This window comes from Amphiura filiformis, unplaced genomic scaffold, assembly GCF_039555335.1.
Source record: "Amphiura filiformis unplaced genomic scaffold, Afil_fr2py scaffold_26, whole genome shotgun sequence".
NCBI classification, from domain to species: Eukaryota; Metazoa; Echinodermata; class Ophiuroidea; order Amphilepidida; family Amphiuridae; genus Amphiura; species Amphiura filiformis.
The window spans coordinates 1,240,897-1,260,904 of NW_027305490.1; the positions used below are offsets into that span (position 1 = coordinate 1,240,897).

Genomic DNA, 20,008 nt, shown 5'->3' on the forward strand with positions numbered 1-20,008 from the left:
ACCTAAGTTTCATGCCCATACAACCAATTTTAGTAATTCAGACCTCAGATGACCCCTGGATGAATCTCAATATGACCTTCTAAATATTTGACTCTAAATGTTGACTGTACCCACCAAGTTTCATGCGCATACAACAGTTTTTAGTAATTTGACCTCAGGTGACCCCTTGGTGGCCTCAGATGACCCTGAAATGACCTTTTAGAAATTTGACTCTAAATGTTGACTTTACCAAGTTTCATGCCCATACGTTAGTTTATAGTAATTTCACCTCAGATGACCCATGGGTGACCTCGGATGACCCAAAAATGACCTTCCAAAATTTGACTTTAAATGTTGACTATACCCACCAAGTTTCATGTCCATACAACATTTTTTAGTAATCTGACCTCAGATGACCCCTGTATGACCTCGGTTGACTCCGAAATGACCTTTCAAATATTGACTCTACATATTGACTGTACCAACCAAGTTTCATGCCCATACAACAGCTTTTAGTAATTTGACCTCAGATGACCCCTGGGTGACCTCGGATGACCAAAAAATGACCTTACAAAAATTTGACTTTAAATGTTGACTATACCCACCAAGTTTCATGCCCATACAACAGTTTTTAGTAATCTGACCTCAGATGACCCCGGTTGACTCCGAAATGACCTTCTAAATTTTGATTCTACATATTGACTGTACCAACCGAGTTTCATGCGACAGCTTTTAGTAATTTGACCTCAGATGACCCCTGTGTGACCTCGGATGACCCCGAAATGACCTTCAAAAATTTTTGATCTAAATGCTGACTGTACCCACCAAGTTTCATGCCCATACGACAGTTTTGAGCAATTTGACCTCAGATGACCCTTGGGTGACCTCGGATGACCCCGAAAAAGGTGACCAGAAAACGTTTAAATGTCGGGTTATATAAAGGGTATATAAAGGGTATAAAACGTTTTCATAACATTCCAAAATATTTTTTGATAACTGCAAATATTCTATGTTATTCAAGTGTTGACAAAATATTTGGCCAAAAATGTTTGCAAAAAATATTTTACAATAACTTTTTTAAATCATTAAAAAAATATTGTTGTAGTGTGTTTTCATACAAAATATTTGAAAAAATTTTCATGACCTTTGTATAACCCGACATTAAATGTTATTAAATTGTTTTTACTAAAACCAAAAACCAAAATCCAAAATATAACCTGTTTAAAACATTTTTAAAGCGTTTTGTGTTTGCTGGGTGGCGCAAAGCAAAATAGTCAAGCTGAGGTCACCCAAGATTAAAAGTCAAATGAGGTCCGAAGCCAGCGTCTGCTATCCATGACTCTTGGGCGCGTAGTTCTGTTAATCATTGCGATTCTTCCGTCGTAATAAAAAAGCCACCTAATTGAGAATAATAAGATTTGCATTAATAGTTGAGGCCAAAGGTCATGCAGAGATAATCAAATAGCTCTAGTTCTAATTCTCTGGCTTAGCGGACCCCTTTCTCTTTCATGACTAGCGGTTCTTTTTTTTATCATGACTAACGAACCTTATTGTATTATGGTAACGGTCTTTTTTTATTATGACTAGCGGCCCTTTTTTTAAATTATGATTAGCGAACTTTTTTTATTATGCTTAGCGAACCTTTTTCTTTAATTATGACTAGCGACCGTTTTTTTTATTATGACTAGCGGTCTTTTTTATTATGACTAGGGAACCTCTTTTAGCATTATGAGTAGCGGTCCTCTTTTAAAATTATGACTAGCGAACCTTTTTTCTATTATGACTAGTGGTCCTCTTTTTCTATTATGACTAGCGAGCCTTTTTTTTCTATTATGACTAGGGGTCCTTTTTGTAAATTATGAGTCGCGAACCTTTTTTTCTATTATGACTAGCTGGCCTTATGACTAATGAACCTTTTTATGACTAGCGAACCCTTTGTTTGTTTATGACTAGCGAACTCATGGTATAGGAAACTACACGTTATGACTAGCGATGTGTAACAGTGTAACATGTACAACAACTATTTAAGTTTGTGTTAGGTTTCATTGCCATAATTATTTTGTTCTCTTCCATTTCACCCATGTGTCATTTTGTTTCCTAGCCCTGACAGAGCCATTATTTGAACCTCAACCCAAAACCCCAAACCCTTCAAGCCCGGAGGCTGGGTGTGGGCTGGCTGAACGAGGGCTTTTCTTGTAAACCAGTGGAGGTGAGCCACAACCTTCCCCTGGATATGACACATATTTACTATGGACTTATGACCTCTTTTCCATTCATCTTTGAATGTCTCAGACGACGATATGGTACAGAACGAGTATAAAGTTAACCGTTAGTATTCTATATAATAAACAAGATAATATTTTTTCTTTTTATTATATAAATTTGCAGATCAGCTCCGGAGGTAGTAAACGCGTAATTTATATACAAGGTGGTATCCATGCACGTGAGTGGATCTCTCCAGCAACTATGATGTATATGGCCAATCAGGTAAGCTAGTCAGGGCCGAAGTAAACGCGTAATTCATATACAAGGCGGTACCCATCCACTGGCCACATAATTGCATCTGTCCAGCAACTATGTATATGGCCAATCAGGTAAGCTAGTTGGGGCCGAAGTAAACGCATAATTTACATACGAGGCATGGGCGTCAACCCGACAGGGGGCAGGGGTTTCATGTCCCCATGTCTCCACATTTTGGGATGGGAGGGGCAATTTCTAATGTCCCCCACTTTCGGCAAATACTTCCTTGGTCTAAGTAGGCTTATTGTAACAATACATCCAATATTCGGTATTATACCTTTATTTTTTGGTTAAAATAGTACGAAATTGTAAATTTAGCTCTATACATTCAAATTCACATTGATTGCTGGCTAAAATAGTACACTACGCAAAAAAAGTTTCTATATGGCTATGTAATTTACCCACTATTAAAATCTAGCGACTAATTTTGTACGTTTGCTAAATAATCGCATGCGGATGATTGTCCTGCGCATTTTGACACCTCAATCACTACTCTACGTCACTCCTGAGAAAAGATATGAATGTTTAAGTAACACGAGGTCGAAAAATGAAGATTGCAAAAAGGCCTATTCAGCAGTTTCAGCATAAAAGAACACAAAAAACAACAAACATGCAGATAACATTTTTTGTTTAATTGCTTAGCACATTTCAGGCATCATATTCATACTGCCGCTTCCAACTTCACTTGAGATTAATCTCTTTCTTTACCAGTCTTTCAATACTTTGTGTGTTCACCGTTGGCTTCCCTTCCAGGAGCCATGCTCCTAATGAGGCGTCGAATGTTACCCGTTCCACTCGTTGATAACAATGCGACACAATCCCACCAGAGTTGTATCTGCCTTTATCTTCTTGTTGACTCGTCTCTTGTGCTGATCCCAAAGGTTCACCAAGGGGTTAAGATCAGGGCTTCTGGAGGGCCACTCAAGTGTCTCAATTCCTTCTGCTTCCATTCCAGAAAATAAATGCACACCCCCTATAGAGGAGTTCGGATATCCGGACTTTTTGTCCAGTCGTGACTGTTGGAAATCCAGACTTTTAAAGTGCCCAAAGGCAAAAAAATCTGGCAGAAAAATAGTTTAAAATCAGAAATCCTCAATATGAGAGCTCATTGGATTTCCAAGCTTTTTCCAGTAACATTGGCAACTGGAAATCCCGTCGTTTTCAGAAAGCAAACTTGGAAATCCAGACATTTCTTTGATTGAAAATTTACTCCTCTATAAGGGGTGTGCACCTATTTTCTGGAATAGCCCAATGCAGCTGTAATCATGACCTGTTTTGAATCCCTTTTCCAAATCCATCTCTCAAAACGTAAATGTCTTAGTACCCACTCACCTTTGTCTTTGATCATTCATCTGCACAATATGCAAAGGATTATCCAACATACATCAATTAAAATGCTTTAAATTAAAATTGAAAAGGCGGGAATAATGAAACGGTCTTGGATCAGTGAATCAGCTCTAAAACCATTGAATAGGCTTCTTTGCCATTTTCATTTTCGACCTCGTGTTACTTAAACATTCATATCTTTTCTCAGGAGTGTCGTAGGGTAGTGATTGAGGTATCAAAATGCGCAGGACAATCTCCCGCATGCGATTATTTAGCAAACATACAAAATTAGTCGCTAGATTTTAAAAGTGGGTAAATTTCCTAACCATAAAGAAACATTTTTTGCGTAGTTTATAACAGGTTTTGTGTGAACAATACGTACAGTTGTCTCTGGAAGTAGAAGGATTGAAGAAAGTGAACAAGACGCGGATACACGTTAGGAAGCCGACTAAAATATTAAATCAGTTCCTTCTTAAAGTTCTTTCTTCCCCCCCAACATAATTCAAAGTTTAAATATGTACACATTTGGTAAACACCTTAATTTGGGTATAAAATAGTGTAAAATGCAAATTGATGAACCCAATGTGTATCAACTTTCCCGGGCAACTTTTTCTCCAAATATTATAACTGAAATTTTCGCTCGCTACGCGCGCACATGTCCCAGCAAGATCGGGCCTAAATAATGTTCACTGGGTAATGTTGTTTTCTTTCCCTGCCCATCCCTCAGATACCCCCCCCCCACGTGTAGCGCAAGCGCGAGGAGAGGCCTACTTCGCAGTCATATTTCACTAAACTTGTGCCACCCACAATCAACTTGACTCCCTTGATTCGAGGTGGTATCCGTGCACGGGATAAGATCTCTATATGGCCAAACCCGGTAAGCTAGTCAGGGCTGTGTCGCTTGGACCGAGGAGGGGCGGATACACTTCAAAAGTTCCTTGTAGAATAAATAAATAAATATATAAATAAATAAATAAATAAATAAATAAATAAATAAATAAATAAATAAATAAATAAGGCCAAAACTTGCTGCCAGACGCGTGCGTGATATTCATAACACAGCACGTACAGTGCGAGACATGAAAGGACCGTGCCGTAGCACGACCGAAGGAGTGATCCTTATTGGTGACATCGGCGCTGGTATTTAATTCCAATTTTCTCTGCTTTTCCTCAGTTGTTCAGCTCAAAATTAAAAGGGGACATATCTGAAAGTAAAAGCTAACATTTTATGGAAAAGAATTACTGATATATTATTTATGGAAATGTTACAATATGGCTTTAAATCTGCCAATGGACGGCGGAAGCTTTAAAAGCAAGAGAAGAGCATTTTGTGGCCAGTGCACGTGAAGCGCCAGAAATGTTGCAATTAAGGAGTGAGAAGGAAATCCGTCCCACCTTTACATCCCACATCTACCCCATCCCAATCCCAGCATGCAAAAGATGGGGTATCTTTTTATACTATTAAATATTAATGCTATGTGTATCCCCAGAGATCTTTACTGGTATCCCATATTTGGAAAGATATTGTGCCAAAATTGGATAAATCTCATAAATGGGAAGACGTCGGTCACATTACATACAGAGCTATAACTTTAATGCAATGTTACACAATGTTACTCGAAAGATTGGCTTGTAGACTTCACCAAGATTTAAACTTTCAAATGTCTTCTTGATATAAAATATCCTTTGAGGCTAAGGCTCGTTTTTAATAACAACGCTGTTCGAAGCCATTCACAACAAGCTATCCAATACTCTTTTGACTGTTTTTTGACTCTCCAACAAACAGTTTATGTTCTACTCCAATGACTCATAATTTAGGTACAAAGGTTCATCTCTCACCCAAAGACACTACAGTATTCTCTAAATGAATGCCCCTTAATTAATCGCGTTTCTGTGCCATTTTATTGAAATAATATTTTTGCTGTTGAAAAAATGTTATCATGTGTATTTTTTATATATTGCAGCTGGCAACAACTTACAGCACTGATGCCACGGTGAAGACCATGGTAGACAACTATGACTGGTTTATTGTACCATCCCTCAACGTAGATGGTTATGCTTACTCGTGGATCAATGTGAGTTTACAAGTTTTATTAGCTCTGTCGAGGGGTAAATCATTATAAATACTATGTCAAGTCAACACCGGGCCCAATACAAATATTATTTCAATTACAATTGAAAGATAAATGCCTATAAAAAGAAACAAATATGCCTCAATAAAATTTAAAATAACACACCAAAGGCTACTAAAATTTTGAAACCATTTCCATTGCAATTGGAGCATTTTTAAAATTTTACCCACATACAATTTTGTTTTTACCCTTTGACCTATTTTGACATATATACAGCCTGTCTCAAAAACAATTGTGCAAGTGAAAAGTGCCCTCTTTGGCAATTAGAAAATACCGTTATGACATGATGCTTTATGTCAAGGGCGTAGTCTTAGCTCTCATATGCCGTTTGTTATGTTCAATTTGCTTGTTTTAATCTCGAGATATGTTTAGTTAACAACGAAAGGGTAAAATCAGTTCCTTCGTGACATCAAAAGAATGCATCAATGTTTTTACTGTTTTATGAAGATGAAGATACATGTATAATAATTATCTTTTTCCACTTAAAACAGATTAAAAGATAAATAAATATTTCACATTCTGCTGTAAAATTAAATAGGCCTACATGTACATGTCAATGATTTTATCATGGTATACTGTTCTCTTTGTCACTCAAGGCATGTTAAAGACAAACAATTGCACACTTAGAGGTTAATGAACGCATATTCATACATACACGCTATGTAACAGTGCGTGATTGATCGAGAGCCGGTGTCCCGGATCTTAGATCGCCGGGTGGGGAAATGAAGGAAAATCACGTTTTTTGATAATGTAACTTGTAATTTGTTGTTATTATTTTGATGAAATAAGAATCACAAAATGTTCTATAGGGTGTCTCAATAAAAATAGGCCCTGTGGATAGGGGGACATAACTTAAAATATCAGCAGTAAAACTTTTTTGCAGATTCAAAATCCATGAAGTGTTTTCTATAGATTGGTGCATAAATTATCAAAATCCGTTCACTCGTCACTGAGATAATTGGGAAACTACAAATAGACTAATTTTGGACCTTTCCAATGGGACAATACACATTAACAATAATGTGCTGCATTGTAGTTTAGAATGGAAGAAATTAATGAAGTTAATGGTTGATTATAAAGTATTGTTTGTCGAAGCTGCCAAAAAGATCGATTTTCATTACTAAATCAATAATATATTATTGAAAAATAACACCTTGATGTTTTGCGAAACTTCATACTTTGAAACCTTGCTTGACTTATTGTTGTTAATGTACGTTTTACAAAAGTAATGTTGTTTCATCCCTCTTTACAAAATAACTCGAGAACCACAGGACCTACGAAAGTCTATCTGTAATATCAATGCGATTTTTTACAAAGCTCATTACCATTTGCAATATGATGTGAACTACCAAATCGTAATAGTTTGAAAAAGTGTCAAACCGTAACTTCCAGTGTTGCTAGGTAGTAGATAATTGATCAGCAACTATGCCTCGTTTCTGTTACTATCAGCTGGACATTTCAATTTGAGGGAACCTATTTTTCTTGAATCACATATTTCAGCCACTTCAATATAAAGTTCAGTCCTACTGTTGGTTGACAAAAGTATAAAGAGCGACATCTTCACGAATTTTTTGTGGGACCTGAGAGCACATCAGACATATCGAATTGCATTTCGAAAACGAGGAATGTTCTTCTGATATAAAATAGTGTTTAAAATTCTTGATTTAATACCATTTTATGGCAAATAATTAATAATTGATATTTTTAAAATTTACCAGCCCTCGAAGTAAATTGTATAAATTTAATGATATGTACGACGAAAAGCCGTCTATCATCTGAAAATTTGTACCTTTCATATTGAAGATAAAGAATTTTTTCCCAAATTACAAAACAGGAACAAATTGGGTCTTTTGGGGGAAAAATCGATATCTTCAATATGAAAGTTTACATATTCAATTGAAGGTCAGATTTTCATCCCAGCTACATACAACAAGTACATATCATTAGATCTGTGAAGTTAACTTCGAGCATGGTTAAATATCAAAAATACAAAAAATATTAAATTTTAATAATTTGCCATTTAATGTGTGTTATACCGCGAATTAAAAAAAACCAACAACATTGATATCTGAAGGACTTTCCTCGTATTCAGAATGCAATTTGATATGTCTGATGTGCTCTCACACAGGACCCACAAAAAATGCTATGCAAACGTTGCTATCCGAGCCCTTAACCCAAAGAGAAAAGTGTGAAAATCATTATTCGGGAGATTGATTGATTGATTTTCAACTCCTATTCAGCAACACTTGGCGTTTCCTTTTATTTCTTTTATAATAAACTATACATTATTGTTACTGTGTATTACCCCATTGGAATGGTCCAAAAATGTGTCTATTTGTACAAACTTAATTATCTCAGTGACGCGTGAACGGATTTGGATCATTTTTGCACCACTGTTAAGCAGACACATCATGAATCTTTAAGAAAAGTTTTATTTTACTGCCGATATTTTAAGTTATTCACCACTTTCCATAGGGCCTATTTTTATTGAGACACCCTGTAGTATGTATGAACGGAGCGGTCCCGTGGGCATAAACAACCGTTTAGTCATGAAAATAAATGAATGAACCCCTAATTACTTGTTGGGAGAGAAATTAGACAAAATAATGCACGCGTGCTGATGTTTGTGCGTCTAATGCGCGAACCCCGAAGGGGCAGGGTCGTATCCAGCTTTTTTGGTCGGGGGGGAGCAAAATATAATTTCGGGGCCACCGACGAAAATTACAGTTGCATCATACAAATACATAGAGACCGTATGTCTTTTGAGCTTTAAAAAAAGGCTTTATTGGGACGATGTGCGCGTGAAGCGCATAGAAAATGGGTATTTTATACTATTTTCGTCCATTATCAGGATGGAAAGTGCTTTAAAATTTGTGTAATTGTAAAGATTAAAATCTTTACAATTACACAAATTTTGTATTTTACACTATTTTGACCCATGATTGGGCTGAATTGCCCTTTTTTCTTTTCATTTGCCCTCCTGATTTTCTCTTTTATTTTTTTGTCAGACAATGTCAGAGGGGCACTTTTTCTTTAATATTTTGTTAGGGGTGGGGTACTTTATCCCCCCCCCCCGCTGGCTACGCTACTGCGAAGGGGGAGGTGTATTAGACGCAACAACATCAGCTATCATTGCAGTAAAAGCATGAAAAGTGGCACAATTGTGATTTTACCCTTCCGTTGTTTAACTAAACTTATCTCGAGATTTAAACAAGCAAATTGAATAGAACAAACAGCATTTGAGAGCTAAGACTGCGCCCTTGACGTTGATGTAAGCATCATGTCACAACAGTATTTTCTAATTGCCAAAGAGGGCGCTTTTTACTTTCACAATATTTTTTTAGACAGGCTGTACGTCTATATATCATTTATTCGGCATTCTAGAGATATTTGACCATTGACTTTTTTCACTCCTTAGGACCCAAAGAACAATATGTGATACGTTATAACTTGATTCTTAAAAGCATTTTAAAATTGTATCCCCTTGTGTGACATTTGACCTCAATAATTCAATTTACTCAAGATGCCCTCTTGGCTCTCGGCAAATTCTAAACATACACCCCTGGTTATTTACAAGAAAATAATTACAGAGTATGCAACCTCACACCCATACGGCGATTTTCCTCGACTGTACACTCGGAACACAGGAAGTTAAATTCGCAGCTGCAATGACCCCTGTTCAATTTGCACGCTAAGTGATCAGAACCTAACAAATACGGCGCATTTAAAACCGTTATGGCGACACTCGACCAGTAAATAATTAAGCTTTTGCTTTATTTAATAAACACTTATTTACTGTATTTCAATTAAAGTTAAGTGAGGCTCAATGATAAACCTGAACGGTTTTATATTGTAATAATAATAATAATAATAATAATAAGACGGGAATAATAATGGGAAGACGTCGGTCACATTACATACAGAGCTATAACTTTAATACCATACGGCGTTTTTTCTCGACTATACACTCGGAACACGGAAGTGTAATTCGCAGCTGCAGTCGACCACTGGTACGCTGTTCAATTTGCACTCTAAGTGATCGAATAATAATAATAATAATAATAATAATAATAATAATAATAATAATAATAATAATTACACATATTTGTTTGATTTATGATTTTGCGTTTTAAAATTTCTAAATAATATCATTCAATTGCACGGCCGACAAGGGAAATCCGTGAATTTAGATATTATTCGTCACGCACAGCCCTTGGTAAAGTAAGTTAACATCAGATTTGTGCTGAACGATAGTGACTTAAGGAGCGTTCATAAAAATTTTGGTGGGGGTTCGGAGGCACTTGCGAATCTGGCCTTGCCCGTCAAAAATGTTAAAAATGTAACATCTCCCTGAGAAAAAAATAGAAGATACCAGCACTGTTTATCTAGAATAATGTTGTATAGACACTATACGCGTAACACCGGTGGCCGGCCAGTTTTTCAGTGGGCAAAGATGCTAAATATTCTGGCGGGTGTCATTTTGAACAATTGGGCGCGAATTTTAGCTCAAAATCAAGGAGAAAGTTGATGTTTACTTTTCAAATTTGCAAGTTTTACACTATTTTATCCCAAATCGAAGATGTTTATACCATGCTAAAAGGATGACTCACGTGGTAATTCTGGTAGATGCTGACCAGCAGTGGCGTAACTAGACATTTTCGTTGAGGGGGGCTAGTGGGGGAAAACATATTAAATGAGGTGGCAAGCATCGTTCATGTTGTTTGGGTTTGTAAGCGCGTCAACACCCTCGACGCACTGGGTGACACGGGGTGGGGGGTCTGCGGAGTCTTGGGATCCCGCCCCTGCCCCTCCCCTGCTAGTTACGCCAATGCTGACCAGCCTGGCGGTAATAGAAATCATCGGGCAAAATGTCCAAGGGGAGCAAAATTGTAATTATTAGAATTGGAACAAATTCGCGCGAGGGGTGGAAATAATTTAATTCCAGTTTTTAATGCTCAAAATTGGCCAAAATACACAGACCCTACTGGACTCGTGCTTGTATAAGACACCCCCCCCTCCTTTGGACTGTTACAAAATTAGATCCCTTTTTCTCACCTAAAATTTTCCGATCCCCTCTATTATTCTCCGACCCCACCAAAGTATTGATGAGCACTCTCTTACCATCATTGTATTCCGGTAGATGGTATATGTCTGATTCGTCTCACTTGTTTCAAAAAACTATTTTTATCTACTTACTTAGGATCGTATGTGGATGAAGAACCGCCAGCCAAACCCTTATTCTAATTGTGTTGGAACTGATTTGAACAAAAACTACCCCTATCAATGGGGAGGTATGTGTCAAAATCCGGAAATTAGTTTGCATGCTAATGCTCAATTTTTAGTCTTCCTCTCCTCCGCCTCCTCCTCCTCCTCCGCCTCCTCCTCCTCCTCCTTCTTCTTCTTCTTCTTCTTCTCTTCTTGCAGTTTCTCATCAAATAAAGTAGCCACGGGGCCCTGAGTTGACCCCTGTTCAATTTGCACGCTAAGTGATCAGAACCTAACAAATACGGCGCATTTAAAACCGTTTTGGCGACACTCGACCAGTAAATAATTAAGCTTTTGCTTTATTTAATAAACACTTATTTACTGTATTTCAATTAAAGTTAAGTGAGGCTCAATGATAAACCTGAACGGTTTTATATTGTAATAATAATAATAATAATAATAATAAGACGGGAATAATAATGGGAAGACGTCGGTCACATTACATACAGAGCTATAACTTTAATACCATACGGCGTTTTTTCTCGACTATACACTCGGAACACGGAAGTGTAATTCGCAGCTGCAGTCGACCACTGGTACGCTGTTCAATTTGCACTCTAAGTGATCGAATAATAATAATAATAATAATAATAATAATAATAATAATAATAATAATAATAATACACATATTTGTTTGATTTATGATGTTGCGTTTTAAAATTTCTAAATAATATCATTCAATTGCACGGCCGACAAGGGAAATCCGTGAATTTAGATATTATTCGTCACGCACAGCCCTTGGTAAAGTAAGTTAACATCAGATTTGTGCTGAACGATAGTGACTTAAGGAGCGTTCATAAAAATTTTGGTGGGGGTTCGGAGGCACTTGCGAATCTGGCCTTGCCCGTCAAAAATGTTAAAATGTAACATCTCCCTGAGAAAAAATAGAAGATACCAGCACTGTTTATCTAGAATAATGTTGTATAGACACTATACGCGTAACACCGGTGGCCGGCCAGTTTTTCAGTGGGCAAAGATGCTAAATATTCTGGCGGGTGTCATTTTGAACAATTGGGCGCGAATTTTAGCTCAAAATCAAGGAGAAAGTTGATGTTTACTTTTCAAATTTGCAAGTTTTACACTATTTTATCCCAAATCGAAGATGTTTATACCATGCTAAAAGGATGACTCACGTGGTAATTCTGGTAGATGCTGACCAGCAGTGGCGTAACTAGACATTTTCGTTGAGGGGGGGGGGGGGCAAGCGGGGGAAAACATAATAAATGAGGGGCAAGCATCGTTCATGTTGTTTGGGTTTGTAAGCGCGTCAACACCCTCGACGCACTGGGTGACACGGGGTGGGGGGGGGGGGGTCTGCGGAGTCTTGGGATCCCGCCCCCTGCCCCTCCCCCGCTAGTTACGCCAATGCTGACCAGCCTGGCGGTAATAGAAATCATCGGGCAAAATGTCCAAGGGGAGCAAAATTGTAATTATTAGAATTGGAACAAATTCGCGCGAGGGGTGGAAATAATTTAATTCCAGTTTTTAATGCTCAAAATTGGCCAAAATACACAGACCCTACTGGACTCGTGCTTGTATAAGACACCCCCCCCCTCCTTTGGACTGTTACAAAATTAGATCCCTTTTTCTCACCTAAAATTTTCCGATCCCCTCTATTATTCTCCGACCCCACCAAAGTATTGATGAGCACTCTCTTACCATCATTGTATTCCGGTAGATGGTATATGTCTGATTCGTCTCACTTGTTTCAAAAAACTATTTTTATCTACTTACTTAGGATCGTATGTGGATGAAGAACCGCCAGCCAAACCCTTATTCTAATTGTGTTGGAACTGATTTGAACAAAAACTACCCCTATCAATGGGGAGGTATGTGTCAAAATCCGGAAATTAGTTTGCATGCTAATGCTCAATTTTTAGTCTTCCTCTCCTCCGCCTCCTCCTCCTCCTCCGCCTCCTCCTCCTCCTCCTTCTTCTTCTTCTTCTTCTTCTCTTCTTGCAGTTTCTCATCAAATAAAGTAGCCACGGGGCCCTGAGTTGACCCCTGTTCAATTTGCACGCTAAGTGATCAGAACCTAACAAATACGGCGCATTTAAAACCGTTTTGGCGACACTCGACCAGTAAATAATTAAGCTTTTGCTTTATTTAATAAACACTTATTTACTGTATTTCAATTAAAGTTAAGTGAGGCTCAATGATGAACCTGAACGGTTTTATATTGTAATAATAATAATAATAATAAGACGGGAATAATAATGGGAAGACGTCGGTCACATTACATACAGAGCTATAACTTTAATACCATACGGCGTTTTTTCTCGACTATACACTCGGAACACGGAAGTGTAATTCGCAGCTGCAGTCGACCACTGGTACGCTGTTCAATTTGCACTCTAAGTGATCGAATAATAATAATAATAATAATAATAATAATAATAATAATAATAATAATAATAATAATAATAATAATAATAATTACACATATTTGTTTGATTTATGATTTTGCGTTTTAAAATTTCTAAATAATATCATTCAATTACACGGCCGACAAGGGAAATCCGTGAATTTAGATATTATTCGTCACGCACAGCCCTTGGTAAAGTAAGTTAACATCAGATTTGTGCTGAACGATAGTGACTTAAGGAGCGTTCATAAAAATTTTGGTGGGGGTTCGGAGGCACTTGCGAATCTGGCCTTGCCCGTCAAAAATGTTAAAAATGTAACATCTCCCTGAGAAAAAAATAGAAGATACCAGCACTGTTTATCTAGAATAATGTTGTATAGACACTATACGCGTAACACCGGTGGCCGGCCAGTTTTCAGTGGGCAAAGATGCTAAATATTCTGGCGGGTGTCATTTTGAACAATTGGGCGCGAATTTTAGCTCAAAATCAAGGAGAAAGTTGATGTTTACTTTTCAAATTTGCAAGTTTTACACTATTTTATCCCAAATCGAAGATGTTTATACCATGCTAAAAGGATGACTCACGTGGTAATTCTGGTAGATGCTGACCAGCAGTGGCGTAACTAGACATTTTCATTGGGGGGGCAAGCGGGGAAAACATAATAAATGAGGGGCAAGCATCGTTCATGTTGTTTGGGTTTGTAAGCGCGTCAACACCCTCGACGCACTGGGTGACACGGGGTGGGGGGGATCTGCGGAGTCTTGGGATCACGCCCCCTGCCCCTCCCCCCCCTAGTTACGCCAATGCTGACCAGCCTGGCGGTAATAGAAATCATCGGGCAAAATGTCCAAGGGGAGCAAAATAATTATTGTAATTATTAGAATTGGAACAAATTCGCGCGAGGGGTGGAAATAATTTATTTCCAGTTTTTAATGCTCAAAATTGGCCAAAATACACAGACCCTACTGGACTCGTGCTTGTATAAGACACCCCCCCTCCTTTGGACTGTTACAAAATTAGATCCCTTTTTCTCACCTAAAATTTTCCGATCCCCTCTATTATTCTCCGACCACACCAAAGTATTGATGAGCACTCTCTTACCATCATTGTATTCCGGTAGATGGTATATGTCTGATTCGTCTCACTTGTTTCAAAAAACTATTTTTATCTACTTACTTAGGATCGTATGTGGATGAAGAACCGCCAGCCAAACCCTTATTCTAATTGTGTTGGAACTGATTTGAACAAAAACTACCCCTATCAATGGGGAGGTATGTGTCAAATTCCGGAAATTAGTTTGCATGCTAATGCTCAATTTTTAGTCTTCCTCTCCTCCGCCTCCTCCTCCTCCTCCGCCTCCTCCTCCTCCTCCTCCTTCTTCTTCTTCTTCTTCTTCTTGCAGTTTCTCATCAAATAAAGTAGCCACGGGGCCCTGAGTTGGTGCACTGATAGCCCCAGGGGTACTCTATATTTACAGGTATACATGAGCCCCAAATGTCATATATTATGGGCCCTAGGGCCCCAAATGTTAAAATAAGAGGCAACAAGGCTAGGTCTAAAACTACAAGAGCACTAGGGTTCATATGTGGCACACGTATGGGCCCTAACATATAGATGTGCCTATTTTTCATTTCGGCCCCAGATGTTCAAGGCTAGGGGCCCCAGAGGCCCAAATGTTAAAACAAAGGGTCGGCCGTTTCTCAGCAAATAAAGTAGCTACAGGGCTCAGATTTGGTACACTAATAGGTCTTCAGCATTATAGTGTTATATGTATATATGAGCCTCATATGTCACATATTATGGGCCCAAGGGCCCCAAATGCAGGGTCCCAAATGCTAAAACATAGGGACGGAGGTTACTCGGTAAATAAAGCAGCTACAACGCGCTGCTTGAATATACTGATAGCACTTGAGAATTATACCCAAACATAATTATGTACATGAGCCCCAAAAGTCAAATATTATGGTCATGGTGGGTTAGGGGTTATGGTGGGAATCACGGGCATAGATATTCGTGTTTGCTCAAACACAACTGTGCCATCTAGTGCTCTTTATTCTTCTCCTTTTTCTTCTCCTTCTCCTTCTCCTTTATTACAGCATATCTTAGGAACTAAAAGAGCCCTAGGGCCCAAACTTAGTACAAGGATAGCCCATGACCCCTAGATATTTCCTAAGGTAGTCTCGACCCCACAGGTCAAAGGTCACGGGCCCCAGGGACCCAAATGTAAAAATACAAAACACGCAGTTTCTCTTCAATTAAAGCAGCCTCAGGGCCCTGAGTTGGTACACTGATAGCCCTTAGGCATAAGACATTCACAAATATGCATGAGCTCCATAGGTCATTTACTATGGGCCCAGGGCCCCAAATGTTTAAATGTATCGTAGGAATGTCACCATCTCTACGTGAAAGGTATAAAGGATGTTAGCTTTGTGCTCATCGCGCTTTTGCCAAGGATAATAAAATCAGGATGTGACAATAGCTCATTAGCATGTGTCCAATTAATTCTTATGTATATAGGTATTGTTATAAAGCTATTCCAGAGGGAGTATGTAAATTAAATGGAACAACCATTAAAGGGACACTCCTGGGATTAAAGGGGTATTCAGATTTTTTTTTTGAATGGAACATGTTTGTTCCATTATTTAACGAGGAGCGCCCTCAAGCGTTTACACAGTAAATGCAATTAAAGGGATATTCCTTGATTTTCAATTTAATATTTTAGTCAGTATACTGATAGCCCTTTTAGAATCAAACATATTACAGGGTAGGGCCGAGGGGGGTGTTAAGGTGATGGAACAGCCATTAAAGGGACACTCCGTTTTGGGATTAAAGGGGTATTCAGATTTTTTATTTTTTATGTTTTTATTTTTTTTTTTGTATGGAACATGTTTGTTGATTTATTTAAGGAGGAGCGCCCTCAAGCGTTTACACAGCAAATGCAATTAAAGGGGCATTCCTTGATTTTCAATTTAATATTTTAGTCAGTATACTGATAGCCCTTTTAGAATCAAACATATTACGGGATGTCAGGGTGGATTAAAGGTGTCATGGTAGGTTAAGGGCCGAGGGAGTGTTAGGGTGATGGAATAGCCATTAAAGGGACACTCCGTTTTGGGATTAAAGGGGTATTCAGATTTTTTGATTTTTTGATTTTTGATTTTTTTTGTATGGAACATGTTTGTTGATTTATTTATGGTGTAGCGCCTTCAAGCGTTTACACAGCAAATGCAATTAAAGGGGCATTTCTTGATTTTCAATTTAATATTTTAGTCAGTATACTGATAGCCCTTTTAGAATCAAACGTATTACGGGGTGTCAGGGTGGATTAAAGGTGTCATGGTAGGTTAAGGGCCAAGGGGGTGTTAGAGTGAAAGTCATCACGGGCATAGATATTCGTGTTTGGTCAAACACAGCTGTGCCATCTAGTTCTTCTCCTTCGCCTTCTTCTTCTTCTCACGCTTCTTAATTTCACTCTAGCTCAAGAACCAAAGTAGCCTCAGGGCCCATACTTGGTACAATGATGGCCCATGACCCCTAAAAATTTCCTAAGGTAGTCTCGACCCCAGAGGTCAAAGGTCACGGGCCCCAGGAGCCCAAATGTAAAAATACAAAACATTGCAGTTTCTCATCAAATAAAGCAGCCTCAGGGCCCTGAGTTGGTACACTGATAACCCAAGGGGTACTCTATATTCACAGGTATACATGAGCCCCATATGTCTTATAATATGGGCCCCATGGCCTCAAATGTAAAAACAAAGTGCCGGTCGTTTCTCAGCAAATAAAGTAGGTACAGGGCTCAGATTTGGTGCACTAATAACTCTTCAGTATTATATTGTTGTGTGTATAATTATATAAACCACATATGTCACATGATATGGGCCCCAGGGCCCCAAACTCTAAAACAAAGCGCCGGCCGTTACTCAGTAAATGAAACAGTTACATTGCCCTGCGTTGGTATACTGATAGCCCTTTCAGCATTAAACATATTAAGGGGTGATAGGATAGGTTAAGGGTGTCATGGTTGGTGGGGGGGTCAGGGTGGGAATCACAGGCATAGATAGTTGTGTTTGCTCAAAAACAACAGTGCCATCTAGTTCTTCTTCTTCTTCTTCTTCTTCAGTGTCAGAAATATTCGAAAAGAGAAGGGGGACCATCCCCTGTTCTTATATCTGCAATCCTAGGTTCCAGGATCGTGCATAGGTAAACTGTGCACGTTAAGCCCGTGCGACAATACTCAATATTGAGGTATGCACGTACATAGGAAGAAGAAGAAGTTCCAAACTTTAAAACATGTCGAAACTGCGTTCTTATTGTCTGTAAAAAGTTTGACAAAGCTAGAAGTGATCCTTGAAAAAAAAGAAATCCATGATGCAGTCATGTCTACAGTAGAATTCACCACGACCTTTGCAGGACTTTTAAGTTTAAAACCCCATTAAAAGCTATTAAACCAAGATAACACTCATTGAAAACAGCTCAACTGATTAAATCAGATCTTCTCTGGTTAAATCCACACTACACATGTTTCTGTTTTACCTGTACAATGAGCAATGAGCTGGTATTATAGTTTCGGTTGGGTGAACGATTATAAAGCGAACGCAAGGTAACAATACTGTGTAGGCTTTTGTTTACGAAATGAGACAATAGTCTGCTTATTGTTAACCAGCGTTCTTGAAAATGAGAAGCATAATGGTTTGCAGACTTAACACGGTTTGGAAATAATTTCTTCATATTTTTTGGTGTTATCTGTCGTTTACATATCCTTCCTAAAACACAAAAGTGCGAATATTTCCAAACACCTAAATTAGCTAAAATTTAGGACATGTTACAAAACTATATTTTCTAGAATTTCAGAGAATACTTTAAATATTGGCCGGTTATTTTTCACACATTGACGTTAACTAGGCAATGTCCTATTACCTATAACATACACTACTTGTAGAGGTCACGCGTCAATTGTGAGAGCTCTGTGTATTGTGTATAGGAAAACGGACAGTAACTGCAGTATGCATAGCAAAAAGGATGGCGTGTAACATTTCAGGTACAATTGCTAATGACGTCATAACCTAAAATAAAAACAAAGCAGCATGTATCACTAGCATTGCTGAAAACAAATGCATGTGGAACAAGGTACTTGGCATAAAACCCTTGACTGTAGATGCGTACTTGGACTTCCAGAAGTACAACTTGTTAATGCCCAAACTACAGGAAGAAATGTTGAAAAGATCATCCCATGACGTCCTCCTAATAATCTCGTGATACAGAAAAGATGTTATGAGATTGGTGGTGTTACCTAAACATTGAGACAATCTTGCATGTACATGACTGATGCTAACTTCTAAGAGAACAGAAGTCTTAGGAAGAACAGAAATCGAAGAATTAATTGAACCAAGAACGTCCTCAATCGGACTACAAGATATCTGCAGAGATCCGTCTTTACCTGTCCCACGCCATCCGTGACACTTTCAGGTATTACTCTGTTGTTTTCTGCATTGCACATCATAAATACACATCCTGAATCACATGTTTTCTTGCCAAAGAGGGAACAATCTTTTTTTTTACCCTTACCCACCTGACATCGAGAGGCTATCCCGTTACTTCATCCAAATGATGTAATACTTTCTTATGCTGAGTTGACTTAAGGTTACACTAGGACATGATGCAGTCATGTCTACAGTAGAATTCATCTCGACCTTTGCAGGACTTAAACCCCATTAAAAGCTATTAAACCAAGATAACACTCATTGAAACAGCTCAACTGATTAAATCGGATCTTCTTTGGTTGTGCACAAGTGTCTGTTTTACATGTGCGATATCGCAATAAAGCTGGTATTATAGCTTCAGTTGGGTAACCGATTATAAAGGAAACGAAAGGAAACAATGGTATGTGTACCTTTGTTCACGAAATGAGACAATGGCCTGCTTTTTGTAAACCAGCATTCTTGAAAATGAGCAACATAATGATTGTTGACTTAACACGGTTTGGAAATAATTTCTTTATATTTTTGGTGTTATCTGTCGTTTACATATCCTTCCTAAAACACAAAAGTGCGACCCTCTCCAAACACCTAAATTAGCTAAAAATTTAGGACATGTTACAAAACTATATTTTCTAGAATTTCATAGAATAGTTTAAATGTAGCTTGTACCGTTTTTTGTGGCATCCTTCAGAACGGAGCGGTCCGTTACCAATATAGCTCAATATTTTCGGTCAAATCTCCATTCAATTAACACGGGGAGTTGGCTAGCTATGAGCTAGCTATGCTTTGCCCTCACTCATATTCTACGAAAGTGCGACCCCTTCTGAACATCTAACCTAGCTGTAATTTTAGGTCATGTTAGAGAAATATATTTGCTAGAAGTTTGGAGAATAGTTTAAATATTGGCTGGTTATTTTTCACACAGTGATGTTAACTAGGCAAT

At 38.3% G+C, this 20,008-nt stretch overlaps 1 protein-coding gene across 1 annotated transcript in view; it reads left to right on the plus strand.

The window, feature by feature from the left end:
* LOC140143710 (carboxypeptidase B-like) overlaps positions 1-20,008 on the plus strand; it is a 53,032-nt gene that overhangs the window by 10,229 nt on the left and 22,795 nt on the right. The window contains exons 5-9 of the mRNA XM_072165523.1: positions 2,368-2,466; positions 5,790-5,900; positions 11,158-11,248; positions 11,958-11,968; positions 14,769-14,859. Of these exons, the coding sequence (XP_072021624.1) occupies positions 2,368-2,466; positions 5,790-5,900; positions 11,158-11,248; positions 11,958-11,968; positions 14,769-14,859 (403 nt within the window). The remainder of the gene's footprint in view (positions 1-2,367; positions 2,467-5,789; positions 5,901-11,157; positions 11,249-11,957; positions 11,969-14,768; positions 14,860-20,008) is intronic.